This window comes from Octopus bimaculoides, chromosome 11 (assembly GCF_046866305.1).
Source record: "Octopus bimaculoides isolate indiv1 chromosome 11, ASM4686630v1, whole genome shotgun sequence".
Taxonomy (NCBI): Eukaryota; Metazoa; Mollusca; class Cephalopoda; order Octopoda; family Octopodidae; genus Octopus; species Octopus bimaculoides.
In genome coordinates this window covers 52,835,238-52,854,437 of record NC_142938.1, presented here as the reverse complement: position 1 = coordinate 52,854,437, position 19,200 = coordinate 52,835,238, and the positions used below count along the sequence as shown (strand labels likewise).

General features: G+C 37.6%; 1 protein-coding gene across 2 annotated transcripts in view; it reads right to left on the bottom strand.

Annotated features, from left to right (window-relative positions):
- The window catches only part of LOC106873920 (unconventional myosin heavy chain 6), a 543,260-nt gene that overhangs the window by 24,119 nt on the left and 499,941 nt on the right, over positions 1-19,200 (bottom strand). For both annotated transcript variants that reach the window (XM_052971791.2, XM_052971792.2), the window contains 7 exons: positions 19,092-19,189; positions 17,380-17,470; positions 14,544-14,948; positions 12,300-12,436; positions 7,665-7,861; positions 5,865-5,984; positions 2,482-2,648 (listed from right to left, as the gene is read on the bottom strand). In XM_052971791.2, coding sequence (XP_052827751.1) covers positions 2,482-2,648; positions 5,865-5,984; positions 7,665-7,861; positions 12,300-12,436; positions 14,544-14,948; positions 17,380-17,470; positions 19,092-19,189 — 1,215 coding nt within the window. The remainder of the gene's footprint in view (positions 1-2,481; positions 2,649-5,864; positions 5,985-7,664; positions 7,862-12,299; positions 12,437-14,543; positions 14,949-17,379; positions 17,471-19,091; positions 19,190-19,200) is intronic.

Genomic DNA, 19,200 nt, shown 5'->3' with positions numbered 1-19,200 from the left:
CCAGATAAGGGATCGGGGGACCCTGTCAAAGGCTTTCTCCATGTCAACGAAAGCCAGGTACAGAGGTTTATCCTTGGCTAGGTATTTCTCTTGCAACTGTCTCACTAGAAATAAGGCATCAGTAGTGCTTTTACCTGGCACGAACCCAAACTGCATCTCATCTAAATTGATTCGCTCCCTAATTAGTTGGGCTATATATATATATATATATATATATATATATATACATATATACTGTATGACGCATGTGTACGAACAGCCATGCTACATGGCAGTGAAACATGGGCTGTGACTGCTGAGGACATGCGTAAGCTCGCAAGGAATGAAGCCAGTATGCTCCGCTGGATGTGTAATGTAAATGTGCATACCCGTCAGAGTGTAAGTATCTTGAGAGAAAAGCTGAACATAAGAAGTGTCAGTAGTGGTGTGCAAGAGAGATGATTGAGCTGGTTTGGACATGTGGTGAAAATGAATGAGGATAGCTGCGTGAAAAAGTGCCACTCCCTAACGGTTGAGGGAACCCGTGGAAGAGGTAGGCCCAGGAAGACCTGGGCTGAGGTGGTGAGGCAAGACCTTCGAACATTGGGCCTCACCGAGGCGATGACTACTGACCGAGACCTTTGGAAATGTGCTGTGCGTGAGAAGACCCGGCAAGCCAAGTGAGATCGTTGCCAGTGCCCCTGGACTGGCTCTTGTGCGGGTGGCACATAAAAGACACCATTTCGAGCGTGGCCGTTTTCATGCGGGTGACACGTAAAAGCACCCACTACACTCTCTGAGTGGTTGACGTTAGGAAGGGCATCCAGCTGTAGAAACTCTGCCAAATTAGATTGGAGCCTGGTGTAGCCATCCGGTTGCACCAGTCCTCAGTCAAATTGTCCAACCCATGCTAGCATGGAAAGCGGACGTTAAACGATGATGATGATGATGATGATGATACATATATATATATATATATATATATATATGTATGTATGTATATATATATATATGTATGTGTATGTATGTATGTATATATATATATATATATATATATATATATATATGTATGTACTTGCAGAAGTCCTGTTACACTTGGTTTTGATCTTTCTAGGGGTTAACATGTGTGACAGAAAAAGTGTTGTGAAACATACTTAAGGTTCTACTTTTCCAGCACGTGTTATAAAAACATATTTTCCATTGTGTGTAGGAGAACTGAGATGGAAGCAAGAAGAATCAAGATCTCTGCTCTGCTGTGATCTGGCCACAAGTCTGACATGGCCAAGCAGCTCAACGTCAGCTGGATGATTGTCCACAGAGTCACAGAGAGGCTCAAGAAGGAGAAAGACCTCAAAGATCGACCTGGATCAGGCAGATCACAAGTTGTCAACCATTTGGCTATGCGAAAGGCCTTCGAAAGTGATCCGCAGCTCAAAATGACAGTGCTCGTGAAGAACAACATCTTGATGGCCATGGTGCCCAGGGCCGCCAAGGAGGATGGCAGCAAGAGCTTGAGATGCATGGAAAGGCTTCTGCTCACCGACTGTATGTGAGAACGACATCAGAAGTTGTTGCCTTCTCAATATCTCCAAGTATCATGGCAAACGAATTCTCATTTTTTTCTGATAAAAATCCCTTCACTGTTGATCCAGTCATCAACAAGTAGAACAACCATGTGGTCTGCTTCGGCCAGGACATCTCCAAAGTCTGATACTTGTCCACAACCAAGCACCTGGCCTACTTAATGATGCTCAGCATTGTGGCTTTGAATGGCAAGAAAATGCCACTGATGTGATTCACAGCCAACTACAGGGACATCTTGGTCATGAAAGTCCTGCCCTGGGTGAGAAAGATCACGAAGAAGGCAGACTACGTCTTTCAGTAGGATGGTGTCCCAGCTCACATGGCCAAGGCTGTGCAAAAGTGGTTAGGGTTGAACGGAAATTAAAAAAAATTATAATGTCTTATGTTTTAAATGCAACTACTATAAAATAGTTTTATTGAAAAATACAGGTTGTGTGTAATCCAAATTGAACCTGTTGTTGCAAAAGGTAACCTGTATGCAAATGATTTTGTAATTTAACAGTTGTCTTATACTACAGACATGAGACAAATTCATGAAATTTTTTATAAATTTTGACCTTGTCTTATCTAAAGGTTGTCTTATACATGGAAACATATGGTATATGTATGCATGTATGTATGTATATATAAGATAGTGGAGAGAGGATGGTGTGAAGGGGAGGTAGAGGAAATAGTGGGTGGGTGTAGGAGATGCTGTGAGAAAAAGAAAGACTGAAAAACATGTTAGGGCAGATAATGACACAAAGGTAAGAAGAAGTGTTGAGTGACCACAGAGGTGGTAGCTAAAGAGAGAATGTGCTGGTTGACAGTAAAATGGCACGAGTACAAGAAATGAAATGGTGGTGTTGGTCATGGTTGGGGTGGTGGCTGTGAGTGATGGAGCAATGAACTGGGCTTGAATAAAGAGAGGATACTTACTTTGTATGCAAATCGAGCAAACTTGCCCTCATCCGTGGATGTATCCATGCAACATTTACGCAAATGTACCTGCAGATATTTCTGAATCACGATGTTGTTAGGACACAGCGTACTCGTCAATATCGACAAGATTTGCCAGTTGCGACGATTTACGTTGCTATTAGGTTCTGTAGAAAAATAGGGCTTTGTATTACATATATGTAAATTAATGAGTATCTCTCTCTCTCTCTCTGTCTATATATATATATATATATATATATATACATACACACACATATATATATATACATACATACATATCCATATACACACACATATAGATATGTAATTAAAACAAGTACGTACTAGAAAAGAGAACTGAATAATGAAATTAAAGTACTGTCAATTATTGGAAACTGAAACCTCATGGGCCGGTGCTGAGCTCCCCACTTCCCCCACACTTCTCATTTAATCAGCCAGAAGACACTGAATTACAAAGTAATGATGTCTACAGACATCAGAGCTGCTTTTCAATCAGTTACTCTTTTGCAAAAAACATGAATATAATTTTCCAAGAGAGATTAACAGAATAGATTGGAATGAGCTGTATTATGTACATGCAAATATAAAAAGAACCCATGAAATACTTTCTCCTATATCACCTTGCTCTTCATATTTTGCAAACAACAGTTATGCTGTCAGCCAATAGTTCTTTGTTAATCAATTCCAACCAATCAACATTAAATATAATATTCACACATTTATACTGCATGCTCTTTATTTACCAATTTCCATATTATGTTCTTCATAAATGCCTGAGGAGTGGCAACTAGAAACTCAGAGAATTGACTTGTGAAGTTTCTGTTGTCAATAAACTCGACCTGAGTGTGTATCATTAAGCTTCTAATGTTTAACACTTTAGCATTTAAACCAGCCATATTCAGCCTAAATATGCTTCTTGTTTTCTGTTCTAACCAGCCAGATTCAACCTATTGCACCTACCCTTCAATGCCATTATAAGACATACAATCACATCATCAAACTTTTGAAGCTATGAGATAATGCATGGTTAATTAAAAATTTGAATGAAAAAGTATTACATTTGGCAGAATAATGTGAATACTAAAGGGTTAAATTGGCCATATCGAGCCAAAATATTCTTCCTGTTCTATGTTCAAACTGACCAGATCCAGCTTCTCACATCTACCCTGCAATGTTAGTCTAAAAAATATACAATCACACAATCGAAATCTCAAAGCAACAAGATAATGCTGAATAAATTCAAAACAATATAGATAAATAAGTGTTGCATTTGACAGAATAATCTACTTGTAAAATATTCTACTTGTCAAAATATTCTACTTGTATTGTGTTCAAATCAACTAGATCTGGCCTCTCTCACCTATCCTACAATGTCCTTCTAAAAATAAAGAAACACATTATTGAGATCTCATAGCTACAATATAATGCATGATCAATTCAAAACAATGTGAATAGATAAGTATTACATTTGACAGAATAATTTGAATGCCAAAGGGTCAAGATTTACATTACAGACAGATTTGAACTCACTATTGTGCGTCTACAAAATATTTCTCACTCATACAGTAACTGTAACATTCTATATAAGACTGATTTGTGTATTTGAAAGTGTGTATGTGACATTCAGGCATAATTACAATTCAAATGTCAAGAAAAGCATATAGTAATTCTTAAAATAAAGGACAAAATATATTATCTCATTCAATCTGTTCTCCACAACTTGACCAAGTTCTCGTTATGAGGAACAAAAAGTAGATTACACAACCAAAGCCTAAAGAAAAACGATTAAGATGAATTAGTCGTAATTTTTGACTGCATTCATATCTTAATATAATTATTAGTCTGGCTGCCGCGCTCTGTTTTCTAAAGGGAGATAACTCTGACCTTATTCAATTTACAATATTCCACCGTGTGTGCTACTCATTATATGACAGTTCATGTTGGAATACTCTGTTGTTAGTGTTGTCATATAAGGTTACAGCTGAAGGCAGGTGGTTTAGAGGTTAGGTATTCAGATAACGATTGTAAGGTCGGGAGTTTGATTCCTGGAGGCAGGGTTATGTTCATGGGAAAGACACTTTATTTCACATTGCCCCAATCCACTCAGCTGGCAAAAATGAATTGTACCTGTGTTCCCAAAATCTTAGTTTCACCCAAATGGGAAAACTGCTTATCATGAGTTATCCTGGGTCTCCCTCCTTTGCAACCTCCATCCACATTAAGTAATCAAGACTTTCTCATTCAGCCACTCTCATCCGTAACTGTCACATGCAGTCTTTTTTCTTGCACACTTCATGCAATTCCTCTTATGCTCAGTTTTTCTCCCAACATATTTGTGCTTTGTTATTTAAGCACACTTACATTGCACATTCAATGATGCATGCTCGCTTCTTTTCTTTTCTTTCTAGTCTTCTCAAATCTTCTACATTCAAGACTCATTTCTCATTACCATGCAGTTTCACAGTTCTAAATAAATATCATACAATCTGCCTCTTCACTGTGAGGGGAAAAAGCCTATGTTGCCTTTAGAGATAATAGCACCCTGAACTCTTCCCAACTCGTTCTTACTGTAGCTACAATACATTCAGAGCAATCACTTCCCCTGCTAATTAACACAAATAACACAAGCTATTGACTACTTGTAGTGTGATATCTGAACATTTAAGAAAACTTGTTTCTCGTGTGCTCATAGTATGTCCTGCTCCAGTACAGCTAAAATATACAAAGCTTACTTTCTCAGTTAGTCAACCTATGATTCCATAACTTACATTGGGTATAGCATATGGAGTTTATACCAACTCCTTTTCTGTATATCAAGTAAGGCCTTTTTCCTGAAAATAGCAGTATCTTTTCTTCTTTCTTATGGCTTTGCTAGGTTTACCTTAGTTCTTTCTCACATACTGTCATGCAATCCTGAACATTTCACAATGGTGAAAGTATATTTCTAACATTGCCTGTCTTACAATGAATAACACTCTAGTCTGCAGATATAGAAATGACTCGAAAAAATTACCCAGTACACTTCCTGCGTGATCAACAAACAGTTATGTAGCTGCTAACACATTTATTGTAGCAAGCCAAAAATGAATTTTAATGAATTAAAATTACACATATAGTGAAAAGGCAAAATCATTAGGTTAATGATTAATTCTAGTAAAAAAAATAGGTAGGGCAGACAACTTCATAATCTAAATTAGATTTAAAATTAATTGTGGACAAGATGTAGTGTGTTAACCTGATCTTTAGTAAGTATGGTGACAACTCTGAGCAAGTTTTGGTCTTATTCGACATCCACAGCAAAACCTAAAATATCTGAGAGATTTACATGTTGGTAGATGAGAGAAGATGTAATATTTCCTTACCTGGATGGTCTGTTGTCTGCTTAATTGCTTGAAGATATAATTCATCACACAAAAACACACATTCCATACACCTCTGTATGAATGTTTGAATTAGTTCTATCATTTCATTTATATCGCAAACTGAAATAGAAATACAACATCACTTTCATTCAAGTAGAGAAAACGTAATGCATCAGACTATGTTGAATACAGCAAGGATATAACTCTCGTAATAATTGTCACAGTTAGTTAAGCTGAGTGAAATTATTAAATATATATCTGAAGACAATCATACACCCAGGGGTATATGACAGGTACTGAAACAGTGTTACTTGAATTTTATCATCATATATTCTACATTGTCTTAGTAGTATTTCTACATCACCATAGAATGTCTTCAACAAATTAATCTGTGTGAGAATTGCATGACATGCTATGTCAGTTGTTTCACATATTTTAAGTAAATTTTAATCAAATTTAATGAATTCCATGAAAGTATCAAAACTTGCAGCTGTGTGGTAAGAGGCTTGCTTCCCAACCACGTGTTTCTGGGTTGAGTCCTACTGTGTGACAACGTTGGCAAGTGTCTTCTACTATAGCCTCAGACCAACCAAAACCTTGTGAGTGGATTTGGTAGATGGAAAATAAAAGAAGCCTGTTGCATGTGTGTGTGTGTGTGTGTGTGTGTGAGTGTGTGTGTGATTGTGTCTGTAATTGTCCCCACCATTGTTTGACAATCAGAGTACCAGGCTTAAAAAAATAAGTACTAGAGTTGATTCATTCAACTAAAAGTTCTTTAATGTGGTGCCCCAGCATGGCCACAGTCTACTGACTGAAACAAGTAAGTGATAAAAGATTAAAGATCTTTAACATGTCTTTGTAATTCTTGTTATATTTGTGTCGCTATTATAATTGGTTCTAGCTTGAATGATTTCAATAAATGGAAGCATTTCAACAGAATTCTTAAGATGTTTCTTTACAGCCGGAGCTAAAATGAACGATCTCTTGTACTACAAAAACAAAACTCCTCACTGTCACCACCATCACCATCCCTTCTCCCCACCCCTCCTTTTATCATCTTGTGTCAGGTACAATGAAGAATGCACCACATTGCAGCGTAGTTCTTTCCTAATGGCTTTCACTGCCAATATAGATCTGGAGTAAGTGTTGTTTTCAGAGATATCGTGTGTGTTGAGGCATCCACCTTCATCAACATTAAAAGAACAAGCAGCACATGGAGTATTTGCTTGAGATTTCCAGCATTAGTTTCTTGATTAAAGAAGTTTTGGAGACACAGGTATCACTTGATGAAATTAACCCCAGTATTTGACAAGAATTTTATTATATTGAGGTAATTTTGACTCTGGCAGGATTTACAATCAAGACATAGTGTGCTGGAATTAAAAACCAACTATACAATGTTCAGCCATACTTTCTACTAAATAACTATAATTTATTATCACTCAAAACAAGTGCATGTTGGGGCACTTTCATCTACCCTAAAAGAACAGGCAGCACTTGGAATATTTACTTTAGATTCCTAGCATTATTTACTTGATTAAAGAAGCCTGTGAGACTCAGTTATCACTTGATTAAAACAAATATTCAACACAGAAATTAACTTCTAGCCAGATAATATTTTACTACTATCTTATAGATTATTAAAAAAAAAAAATCAGCAACTGCTTCACATTGAAGACCAAACAAAAGATAATTTTTTTTCCTTTTAAATATAATGTAAAAAACCAAATTTGATCTTTAATGTGAATAATCTATAATTTAAGCATCATTTTTTGGGGAGAAGAAAGCCATTAGTCTTACTTGAATCTTCAACTCCTGCAAAAGCAAGCACACTGGAAGTTAGTTTGAGTGCCATTTCTTCTAAAAGTTGCTCCTTAAATATCATCATTGCTTGTTTGGGGGGGACCTTACTGTAGGCCCAATAGCCTGCATTAAACTGCTCATGTCCACTAGCCTCAGCATATTGCCGCAAATACTCCATTTTAGTTTTAGTCAACCTACAGTGAGAAAACATGAAATATAACATTATTTAATTTTTAAATGTATGAGTTATGTATATATATATATATATATATATATATATATTATGAAGTCTTCCAATTGCAAGTTTTCTTTTCAGGTACACGACACTGCTTTTCCCCTTCCCAGGCTACAGGCCCACACCCCCAACACCCATACTGTTAGGATTGGCACTCTCAACGTCGGCACGCTGAAAGGTAGATCTGGTGAAATTGTTGAGATGCTTGAACGAAGACGCGTAGATATGTGCTGCATCCAGGAAGTAAGATGGAGAGGAGGTTCTGCGAGGTTCCTCACAGGCAAAGAACACAGGTACAAGATTTTCTGGGCAAGGAACACTGACGGGGTCGGGGGCGTAGAAACACTTCTAGCGGAGAAATGGGTGGATAAGGTAATCGAGGTCGTTAGAGTAAGTGACAGAGTACTTAAGATCAGACTAGTGCTTCATCATAGATTAGCTACTGTCATCTCAGCCTATGCACCTCAACCGGGGCTACCAGATGGTCTGAAAGACCAATTCTATGACACCCTCTTGCAAACTACCTCGTCGACGAGTGACAGGGACCTTCTCTTTGTGGCTGGAGACTTCAACGGTCATGTCGGACGTCGTGCTGGAGGCTTCCATGGCATACATGGAGGCTATGGCTTCGGTTCCCGCAACGAGGAGGGAACCAGACTGCTGGAGTTCTGTGATGCAACCGATCTTATGGTCTGCAATACCAACTTCAGGAAACCTGCCAGTCACCTAGTCACCTACCGCTCCGGCAGACACTCTAGCCAAATCGACTACATCCTCGCCAGAAATAGGGAAAGAGGGCGGCTTATAAATGCCAAAACCTACCCTGGCGAAGAATGTACACCACAACATAGATTAGTAGTTAGCGACTTTGGGATCAAGGCAAAATGGGTGCCCAGAATTAGACAGGCTTGGAGGAGAAGGGTGTGGAAGCTTAAAGACCCTGCAAACGGACAGAGACTTAGAGACAAGTTACTTGAAGCATTTAACGAAATAGAAGGGGATATAGCATCATACAACGTGGAAGACAATTGGAGATTTCTGCGGGACAACCTGTTGAAAGCCACCGACCAGATTTGTGGGTGGTGTAAGGTCCCCTCCCGACCCAGAGTAACGTGATGGTGGAACAAGGAGGTAGACAGGGCTATTAGACAAAAGAAACAGGCTTAGAAGGACTGGAAGAACGGTGGTAGCAGGGAATTGTACCAATGTGCCAGAAGGGAGGCTAGGCGACAGGTTTATTTAGCCAGAGGGGAAGCAGATAAGGAAAGATTTGCCAATGTTCTGCGCCGTGAGGACCAAAGACTCGAGGTATTTCGTGTTGCAAGACAGTGTAGGAGAGAGAATAGTGATGTTGTAGGAGAGAAATGTGTTCGCATGGATGATGGTACGCTTGCATTAAATGAGGATGCAAAGAAAGAGGTCTGGAGATGCCACTACGATAGATTGCTTAATAAAGAGAATGAATGGGAGAAAGAGAGCCTGCCGTATGTCGACCCAATAGAGGGACCAGCTATCCGAGTTGATAGTACCAGGGTAGATAAAGCAATTAAGAGTATGAAGACCGGGAAAGCCCCCGGCCCATCAGGAATCACTGCAGAGATGCTCAAAATATCTGGCAGTGTTGGCTATAGCCTAGTCACCCGTATTACGAACCAGGTGATACACGAAGGAGTCATACCCAATGACTGGTGTAGCAGCATCATAGTCAACTGCTACAAAGGTAAAGGTGACGCTTTAGATACAAATAATTACAGAGGCATCAAGCTGTTAGATCAGGTTATGAAAGTTACAGAGAGGGTCATAGCCCAACTAATTAGGGAGCGAATCAATTTAGATGAGATGCAGTTTGGGTTCGTGCCAGGTAAAAGCACTACTGATGCCTTATTTCTAGTGAGACAGTTGCAGGAGAAATACCTAGCTAAGGATAAACCTCTGTACCTGGCTTTCGTTGACATGGAGAAAGCCTTTGACAGGGTCCCCCGATCCCTTATCTGGTGGTCAATGAGGAAACTTGGGATAGAAGAATGGTTAGTGAGAGCTGTGCGAGCCATGTACAGAGATGCTGCCAGTAAGGTGAGGGTTGGAAATGAGTACAGCAATGAATTCCGGCTAGAGGTAGGGGTCCACCAAGGTTCCGTCCTCAGCCCCCTCTTATTTATCATAGTCCTCCAGGCAATCACAGAGGAGTTCAAGACAGGTTGCCCCTGGGAGCTCCTCTATGCTGATGACCTTGCCCTAATTGCGGAGTCACTATCAGAACTAGAGGAGAAGTTTCAGGTGTGGAAGCAAGGTCTAGAACTGAAGGGCCTTAGAGTCAACCTAGCTAAAACCAAAATCCTAATAAGTAGGAAGGTAGATAAAACACAAACCCCTTCAGGTAGATGGCCCTGCTCAGTATGTAGAAAAGGAGTAGGTAGTAACTCTATAAGATGTACCCGGTGCAAGCTATGGACACATAAGAGGTGCAGCAACATCAAAGGCAGGTTAACTAGCAAGTTAGTTTTTGTTTGTGGCAGATGTTCAGGTGCAATAAAGACTGTAAACAAACAGGAAACAACTTCTATCTCATTCCAGGGTGAAAAACTAGAGGTAGTCGATAGCTTCCGCTATCTGGGCGACCAAGTTAGTAGTGGGGGTGGGTGCACTGAAAGTGTAGCTGCTAGAATAAGAATAGCCTGGGCAAAGTTTAGAGAGCTCTTACCCCTGCTGGCGACAAAGGGACTCTCACTCAGAGTAAAAGGCAGACTGTATGACGCATGCGTACGAACAGCCATGCTACATGGCAGTGAAACATGGGCTGTAACTGCTGAGGACATACGTAAGCTCGCAAGGAATGTAGCCAGTATGCTCCGTTGGATGTGTAATGTCAATGTGAATACCCGTCAGAGTGTAAGTATCTTGAGAGAAAAGCTGAACATTAGAAGCATCAGTTGTGGCGTGCAAGAGAGACGATTGCGCTGGTATGGACATGTGGTGAGAATGGATGAGGATAGCTGCGTGAAAAAGTGCCACACCCTAACAGTTGAGGGAACCCGTGGAAGAGGTAGGCCCAGGAAGACCTGGGCTGAGGTGGTGAGGCAAGACCTTCGTACATTGGGCCTCACCGAGGCGATGACTACTGACTGAGACCTTTGGAAATGTGCTGTGCGTGAGAAGACCCGGCAAGCCAAGTAAGATCGTTGCCAGTGCCCCTGGACTGGTTCTTGTGCGGGTGGCACATGAGATGCACCATTTTGAGCGTGGCCGTTGCCAGTACCGCCTGACTGGCTCCCGTAGGATTTTCGAGCGAGATCGTTGCCAGTGCCCCTGGACTGGCTTGTGCGGGTGGCACATAAAAGACACCATTTCGAGCGTGGCCGTTTTCGTGCGGGTGACACGTAAAAGCACCCACTACACTCTCTGAGTGGTTGGCGTTAGGAAGGGCATCCAGCTGTAGAAACTCTGCCAAATTAGACTGGAGCCTGGTGTTGCCATCCGGTTTCACCAGTCCTCAGTCAAATCGTCCAACCCATGCTAGCATGGAAAGCGGACGTTAAACGATGATGATGATGATGATGATTCATATATGCACACATACACACACACACACACACACATGTATATGTGTATGTATGTGATATATACATATATAACAGGTAGACAAAAGAAAAATATGACATTTAACATTTTTGGAGATAAAATAATCCTCATATTTACTTGTATTTCACAAAAACACTATATTGATATTATGTTTTCTTTAAACAGTCATAAACAAGGCAATTTTTGAAATTAATTTACTGATTATTAATATAAGGGTGAAACAGACTTTGATTCTAAATTAACAATGCTTAACATGCTTAACAAATAAAAAAATAAAAGAATCAGCAAAATAATTTCCATCATTTGACTTTGGAGATATAAGAATTTTTGGTAATATCAGCCAAATACATTCATCTTATAAAGTCAACATGGCCAAGCCAGAATATTTGATGAGAGAGATTGAGTTTGGTGTAAGTTACCAAGCTATAATTTCATCTTAGTAGATATTTCATTGATTCAATAGTTATGGCTGAGAAAGTTCAAATGCTGGACTTCTCTTTCATGTCTATCATATCAAAAACTGTTATCACTCCTATTTCAGCTGTAAGAAAAACACTCCAACGTCTTTAAAAGAAAAAAATATATATTTGGGCCAAAAGATGAAAATCATTGAAAGACTTGGCATTGTCTTTTAACAAGACTTCTATAAAATATCTTTGAGCAGGTCTGAACTGTTCAATTTTATTTGTTAGTTGCAGCAGTTTTAGATCAATCTTAACATATTCCAGAACCAAACTCTGTTTAGGTTATACAACTGTTATTGTTTCTGAGATAAGTTTGCTATGTTAATGGAAACGAAATATTTGTGTACCACTTACTTGCGCAGTGTTGAACGGAAAAAGTTAGCTCCACCTTCTGGTGAGGGTCGCTGGAGAATGTTACTTTCAACAAGTTTTCTTCGAGTTCTGACAACCTCCTCATATAATTTTAATTTCTCTTCGTCTGACATACGCATCTATTAGAGGAAGCAAATGAGAATAAAGTGTTAAAATATAAGTACATATGTTGCAATAATAAAATATTTACTAATGTCTTGAATGAAAAAAGTGGAAGAAGTCTATGAAGAATAGCACAAGGCCAGCAATTTGGGGGAAGGGGGCTAATTGATTACATTGACCCCAGTACTCAGCTGGTACTTATTTTATTGATCTCGAAGGGATGAAAGGCAAAGTCAACCTCAGTGGAATTTTAACTCCAAATGTAGAACTGTACAAAATATTACAAGTTGTACCAGTATTTCAAATTGATAAGAATGATCCTAAATCTCAGCAATCTTCAATGATGACAAAAACTGATCGCATTGTGGTGAGCTGTGATTATAAAAATCATTGTCTGGATGTCCTCAACATGTTTGTGCGACATGATTTTAAAAGAAAAATTCTAAGTACATCATGTCACACAATTTGTGTTGTATCTGCTGAGAGATAAATAAAAAGTGGTACAATAGGAATTGAATACATCTGAGGAGTTAAAAGTGATGTAGTACCAACTATTTGACAGACTTCAAGCATTACTGTTTTATGGAATTTAGTGGCAAATGGTATTCAAAAAAGCATATTTATAAGGACTGTTTCTATAACTTATTAGACTTAAACAAGCATAAAATTAGCAGAGTCTCATTCAGCTAGAGAGGATGCAGGGCTGTAACTGCTATAGAAAGAATTTTTACTGCAAGATAGAAAACCTTTCTTTCAGAAGATGTGAAACAGCACATTAGTTGGAAGATGGATAGTATCAAAGAAGACATGGAAATAAGGTGGGTTAAAGACATGATTTATATTTTATGGTTTTGCTTCATAATTTCTTTGTTGAAATTGTCTGACTTATGCAGGCATGGAAAAGTGGACATTAAAATGATGACGATGACTGCCACAGAATAATTCCATAATCTATTCAGAGTCCGAGTTACTTTCTGCTACTGACTTTCAATGGCTTGTTTTTTTGTTTTTGAGGAGAAGTATTTGATATTAATTGAAAAAGATATGGTACACACACAAACTGAAGAGATAACCATTTAAACCAGTAGTTCTCAACTGAGGTCCACATAAAATTTTGTTGTTAAAATTTATGTGCATGAAATTGATTATGCTACTAAAATACTCAAAATACTTTTACAATTTGTTGAATACAATTCCTTATGATATCCAAGTATAAAAATATAATATGATTTTTTAAACAGCAAATGGCTATGAGGGTCTACCAGAGTAAGGTAGGAATTAAAGGGATCCATAGGTAAAAAATGGTTGAAAACCTTTGATTTAAACCATTTTTCTTATATTCCCGTGTAAAAGTATCTGGTAGGAAGGTTTCACTGGCAATGCTCTTCCATTGGTAGCCACTGACATGTAAAAGGGATCTTGAGAAAGCAATCCAGACAAAGAACAGCATACCAAGATTTTCACTTAAATCTTAATGATTTTTGCAACAGATAAAGTTACCAAAGTGTCAAATGTCAATATTTTTATAAGTACCAGTTGAACATTGGGATTTATGTAATCAACTTACCCACTCCTCCAAAACTGCTGGCCTTATGAACAAACTTTGAAACCAATATTTTTACAAGTGAAGTTTTAAGTCTTTAGCTATTTTTTAAAATGTTGTTTTATTGCTTCCAAAGCAATAAAGTTCTTTGCAAATTTTCTGGAGACTGAAAATGGAATTCACTCCTTGCCTTGCTACAAACCTGAATATTTACTTAAGACAATGGTTGCAGAAATTAATGACTGAAGACAATGTAAAAGAAGAAGGAAGAACTGATCATTATTATTGAAAGTATTGAGAGTAAAGGAACAAAGTTAATAGCAAGGGTATTGGTTTATGTGGAGAGTAAGGTTCTGATAGCAAAGAGGGGAAATATTGGTCAAATCTGATGGAAATGTATTTAGTAAAGTGGACACAGGACACATAGCAAATCAGGAAACATGGTGAAGAAGAGATGGTGGGAGGCTTTTATTCGTATGTTATATGAAAATACATTTTGCTTTCTTAATTGCATGATAGCAGTCTCAGTTGTTATTAATAAGGAGGATATGCAGATTAATTTGAAGAAAAATGGTGCGTACCTTTTTCCAGTTGTCATATTCTGGCCGGAGCCAAGTTGCATGTGCTGGAGAATAACTTTCAATAAGATGGCCAATATCTTCTTTGTAAAGAGTTTCAAACATGAAACAGCGTTGTGTACATCCTATACCTGTGTCATTAAACAGCTCCAATGTGATGTAGTTATCATTTGGATCTAATGTAATAGTCTCGATGTCAGAATACTTAAAGTCATGAATAATAGATTTATCCCGAGAACGAATAAATTTGATTCCATCCATGTTGACAGCAAGTAAGGAGTCACTGGTGTGTGACCAAAGTCCTTTATGCACTATTGAGAACAATGTACAGCCATAAAGAGGAAACTGTTTTACACACGTCAAATACCAGACGTTTGCTTCAATTTCTGACTTTCCCAAACCATAATGCTAGAAAAAGGAGAAAAAAATGACAACTGAAAAATAGCAAACTCAACGAACACAAGTAAACTATCTAACAGAATACAATTCTAGTTTTTGTGGCTAATTTAAGGTCTTGAATGGATCGTGAATTTAGTGTAACAAGAGCAGTTTAGTTATTATAAAAAGCTGACAAATAGTTACTTATTTTCCCACATCAGGATTGAAGAAAGCAGATAAGAATAGTAAATAAGAGAAGTTTCTATTAGTCTGATACAAATGTCTTATGTCAAATAAATACTTATCCTCACAAGTATTGGGATTAAATGTTACAAGTCTTAATTCTTCAGACAACTTAAGTGTGAATATCATGTCTAGAAAGTTAATGATATAGTCCATTATAATACAATAAACTCTATATGATGGAGAAATGATATAGCATTTTATCTAAATGCAGACTTCAGTTCTATTGTTGTATCATATTGGGCTGGCAACTAAGTTCCTGCCATTTTTATAAATTTTGGAATGTATTGCGTTTTCAAATTTTGGAATCTATTTCGTTTCTTTTTCTAGTTAATTTTAGTTAATTTTTGTTTATTTTCAGATCGTTAAAATGGAATGTCAAGTTAAGAAAAATGAGCATTTTCGACACCTCCTTCTTTTTGCTTTTAATCAAGGTTCTAAGGCCACAAAAGCTGCTCACGACATTTGTGCTGTGTATGGAGAGGGTGCCATAGCTGAAAGAACTGCTCGTGATGGGTATGCCAAGTTCAAAAATAGAAATTTTGACCTCATAGACGCACCTCGTTCTGGCTGAAGAGTTATTAAACTAACTTTTGCACAAAAATTCTCGTCAAATGACAAGGGAACTGGCAGAGAAAGTGGAATGCTCCCACACTGCTACAGAGAAGCATCTTCAGTCGATGGGAAAGGTTCAGAAGTATGGAGCATGGGTTCTGCATACTTTAAGTGACAACAACAAAAATCAACGAGCCACAATCTCTGCTGGTTTGCTTGCTCATCACTAATCAACTCATGGACACAAGCAATGATTTCTTTACTGAATTGTTACTGGTGACGAAAAATGGTGCTTGTACATCAATATGAAGCAGTATAAGGAATGGCTTAGCCCCGGTAAACAAGCGACACCGCACATGAAACAAGATCTTCATCTGCATAAAATGATGTTGTGCATATGGTGGGACTGGGAAGGGATTATCCATTACGAATTGCTTGAATGGAACCAAACAGTCAACGCGGAACTCTATGTTCAACAGATGGAACGACTCAACATGGCTATTCAAGAGAAAAGACTTAATTGGCAGCATGGAGTTCTTCTGCTGCACAACAACATCCGCCTCATATCGCCAATATGACTAAGGAAGCCATTCAAATGCATGGCTGGGAAGTGCTGCCACACCCGCCATACTCTCCTGATTTGGTATCAACGGATTTCCACCTCATTTGATCCCTTTCAAATGCTATGCGCGAAGTTTTGTTGAATACTGATGCAAAATTGAGAGCTTGGTTGGATCAAATTTTCGAGTCGAAATCGGGTGATTTCTACCAACGAGGTACTGAAAATCTTGTTGAACGCTGAGAAGAAGTTGTAAACAACAAAGGTGAATACATTATTGATTAATTAGTTGTTATTTTTTATTAAACCTTTTAAAAAATTTAAATTTAAAAAAACCGCAGGAACTTAGTTGCCAACCCAATATATTTAGAACTGTGGTCACACGACAGCTTATCTTTATAGGTGCCAGCTGTAAGTTAATGATAATAAATATTGAATTGTTTGTGTAGAGAAGACAAAGCATGTAAACTCGAGTAGTAACCATGGTCTTATATCATATGATATCTCACTTTGTGAAAAAAACTGCATAAAGTTGTGATTTCAAAAGAAAATTGAAAAATAAAATTGTATTGATTAATTTTCTTTTTCTTATCATTTATTCATCATTGTTAACCATTTGCTTCACCTTTGGTGCTTTTATTTCAGATTTTTTTTTTTTTTGTCTTATACAAATTTTACGAAAACCACTGTTTATAAGTGCATACTACACATTTGTCATCGAGACTGTACCAATTTGAAATTTTTTGTAGTCTTTTGAAAATATATGTCATCCACAAATATTTTGCTTAGGCATTGCAAGACTAATACCCTGGTGTAGAACTCAATATATATAATGTTTCAGAACAGTATGTTGGCTAAGTATAGAGCGGTAATAAGAAAGAGAGATGACAAAGGAATAAATGATTAATGAAGTTCATAAGATAAATCGTTTATTCCTTTGTCATCTCTTTATCTTATCATTTATAAATACAAAGTCAAAAACATGCAAAAATGGTTTGTTATTGATATTATTTAGTAGAGTCATAACTATGTACAAAATGTACAAGATGTGACCTACTATCCTATGTCTAAAAAGAAGATTATCAGAAACTAAATATGGCTTACTTCGTGGGCTTCTGCAATAGAATTTCCCCAGTCTTTACTCATATCAGCCTCTAATATGCGTTCACACAGGTACTGTTTCGCTTCTCCATAACTAAAAGTAAAAGTTTATTATTAGTAAAAAGAAAAAGACTTGAAAAATGTTTACTCATTAACAAACAGTGTTGCTTGTAGCTGAAAAAAACCAATGCAGCAATGTTGTTCTCTATAACTTCATCTATTATAAGTTCGTTGGCATGTTTGTATTACAGAGCTCCTTTCTCTGTACTCACTCCAGTCTCTAACAATTTCTCTTCTGTCATCTTTAAGTAACAGCTCATACATATATATCATCATCATCATCATCGTTTAACATCCGCTTTCCATGTTAGCATGGGTTGGACGATTTGACTGAGGACTGGTGAAACCAGATGGCTACACCAGGCTCCAATCTGATTTGGCAGAGTTTCTACAGCTGGATGTCCTTCCTAACGCCAACCACTCCGAGAGTGTAGTGGGTGCTTTTACGTGTCACTCGCATGAAGGCCAGTCAGGCGGTACTGGCAACGGCCACGCTCAAAATGGTGTATTTTATGTGCCACCCGCATAAGAGCCAGTCCAGGGGCACTGGCAACGATGTCGCTTGAAAATCCTTACACAGGTGTCACGGGCACAAGTGCCAGAAAGGTGACGCTGGGCACAGGTGCCATATATATATATATGTATATATATAAAGTTAAATTTTCTTATAAAGTATGTTTTTAAGTATACTTCACAATATATGGACTATATTAAGAAGAGCTCATTGTGAGTTAAATCGAAGGATAAGGGAAATTTATACATTCATTGTACCTCTGAAACAGCTGTAGATGATATCCTTTACCTGAATTCACCCGAATCTGTATATATTTATTTTATCTACCTATTTACCCATGAATTTTAAAATTTTGAACTCTCATCCGACATTTTGCATAAACATCAAATTCTTAATTAATTCGAACAGTTCCTTTTGGAAGCCCTTACCTCTAATTTATATTTCTTTATTTGTCACTCCTATATATATATATATATATATATATATGTATATATATATATATATGACTCAATGCCAGCACAAACTAACTGGTCTTGACTCCACTTATGTGGAGACTCTAACAACAATTTTGTGTAGTTTGTTACATTTGACTCAAGTGGAAAATTCTGGTACCATGCACAACTTCTTAGCTTAACACAATATATATATAGGGAGAGAGAGAGAGAAGGAGGGATGGAAAGAGACATTCAACTTGTTAAGGATATACATTGCTACAAATTGTAGAATTATTTATTTTTTTACTTATGTGTGTCTGTGTTTGTAATATGTTTAATGTATATGAGTGAGTGTTTGCGTGTGTTGCTTTGTAAGAAAGTTAAGACATACAATTCGTTTACCAATTATGCAGAAAACCGATTTTAAAAATATCAATCATATAATGTTCGTCAATAGCATAGGGCTTGTATTTAATCAGAATTCTATTAGATAGGCACTGGTGTCATAGAGAAGTAGAGATTATTAAAGAAAAAATATGAGTAAAGGTAGGAATTATATTACTAAAGCATTCACAAAACAGACTGGTACAGTTAGATACATTTAAAGTTAACTACTTGGGACCAGTAACAAATTGTTGTCTTTGGCTTTGAGCCAAAACATATCAAGGGAGATAACTCAAATAGAAAAATAAAATGAAAGTGTTTACCGAAAATCTTTGTTTTCATGGTAATCTCCCCATATAACCTGTGCTTGTAAACCAGCAAGTTGAAGGGCGACTTTCTCTGATACAGAAAATTCATCCAACTGAAAAACAA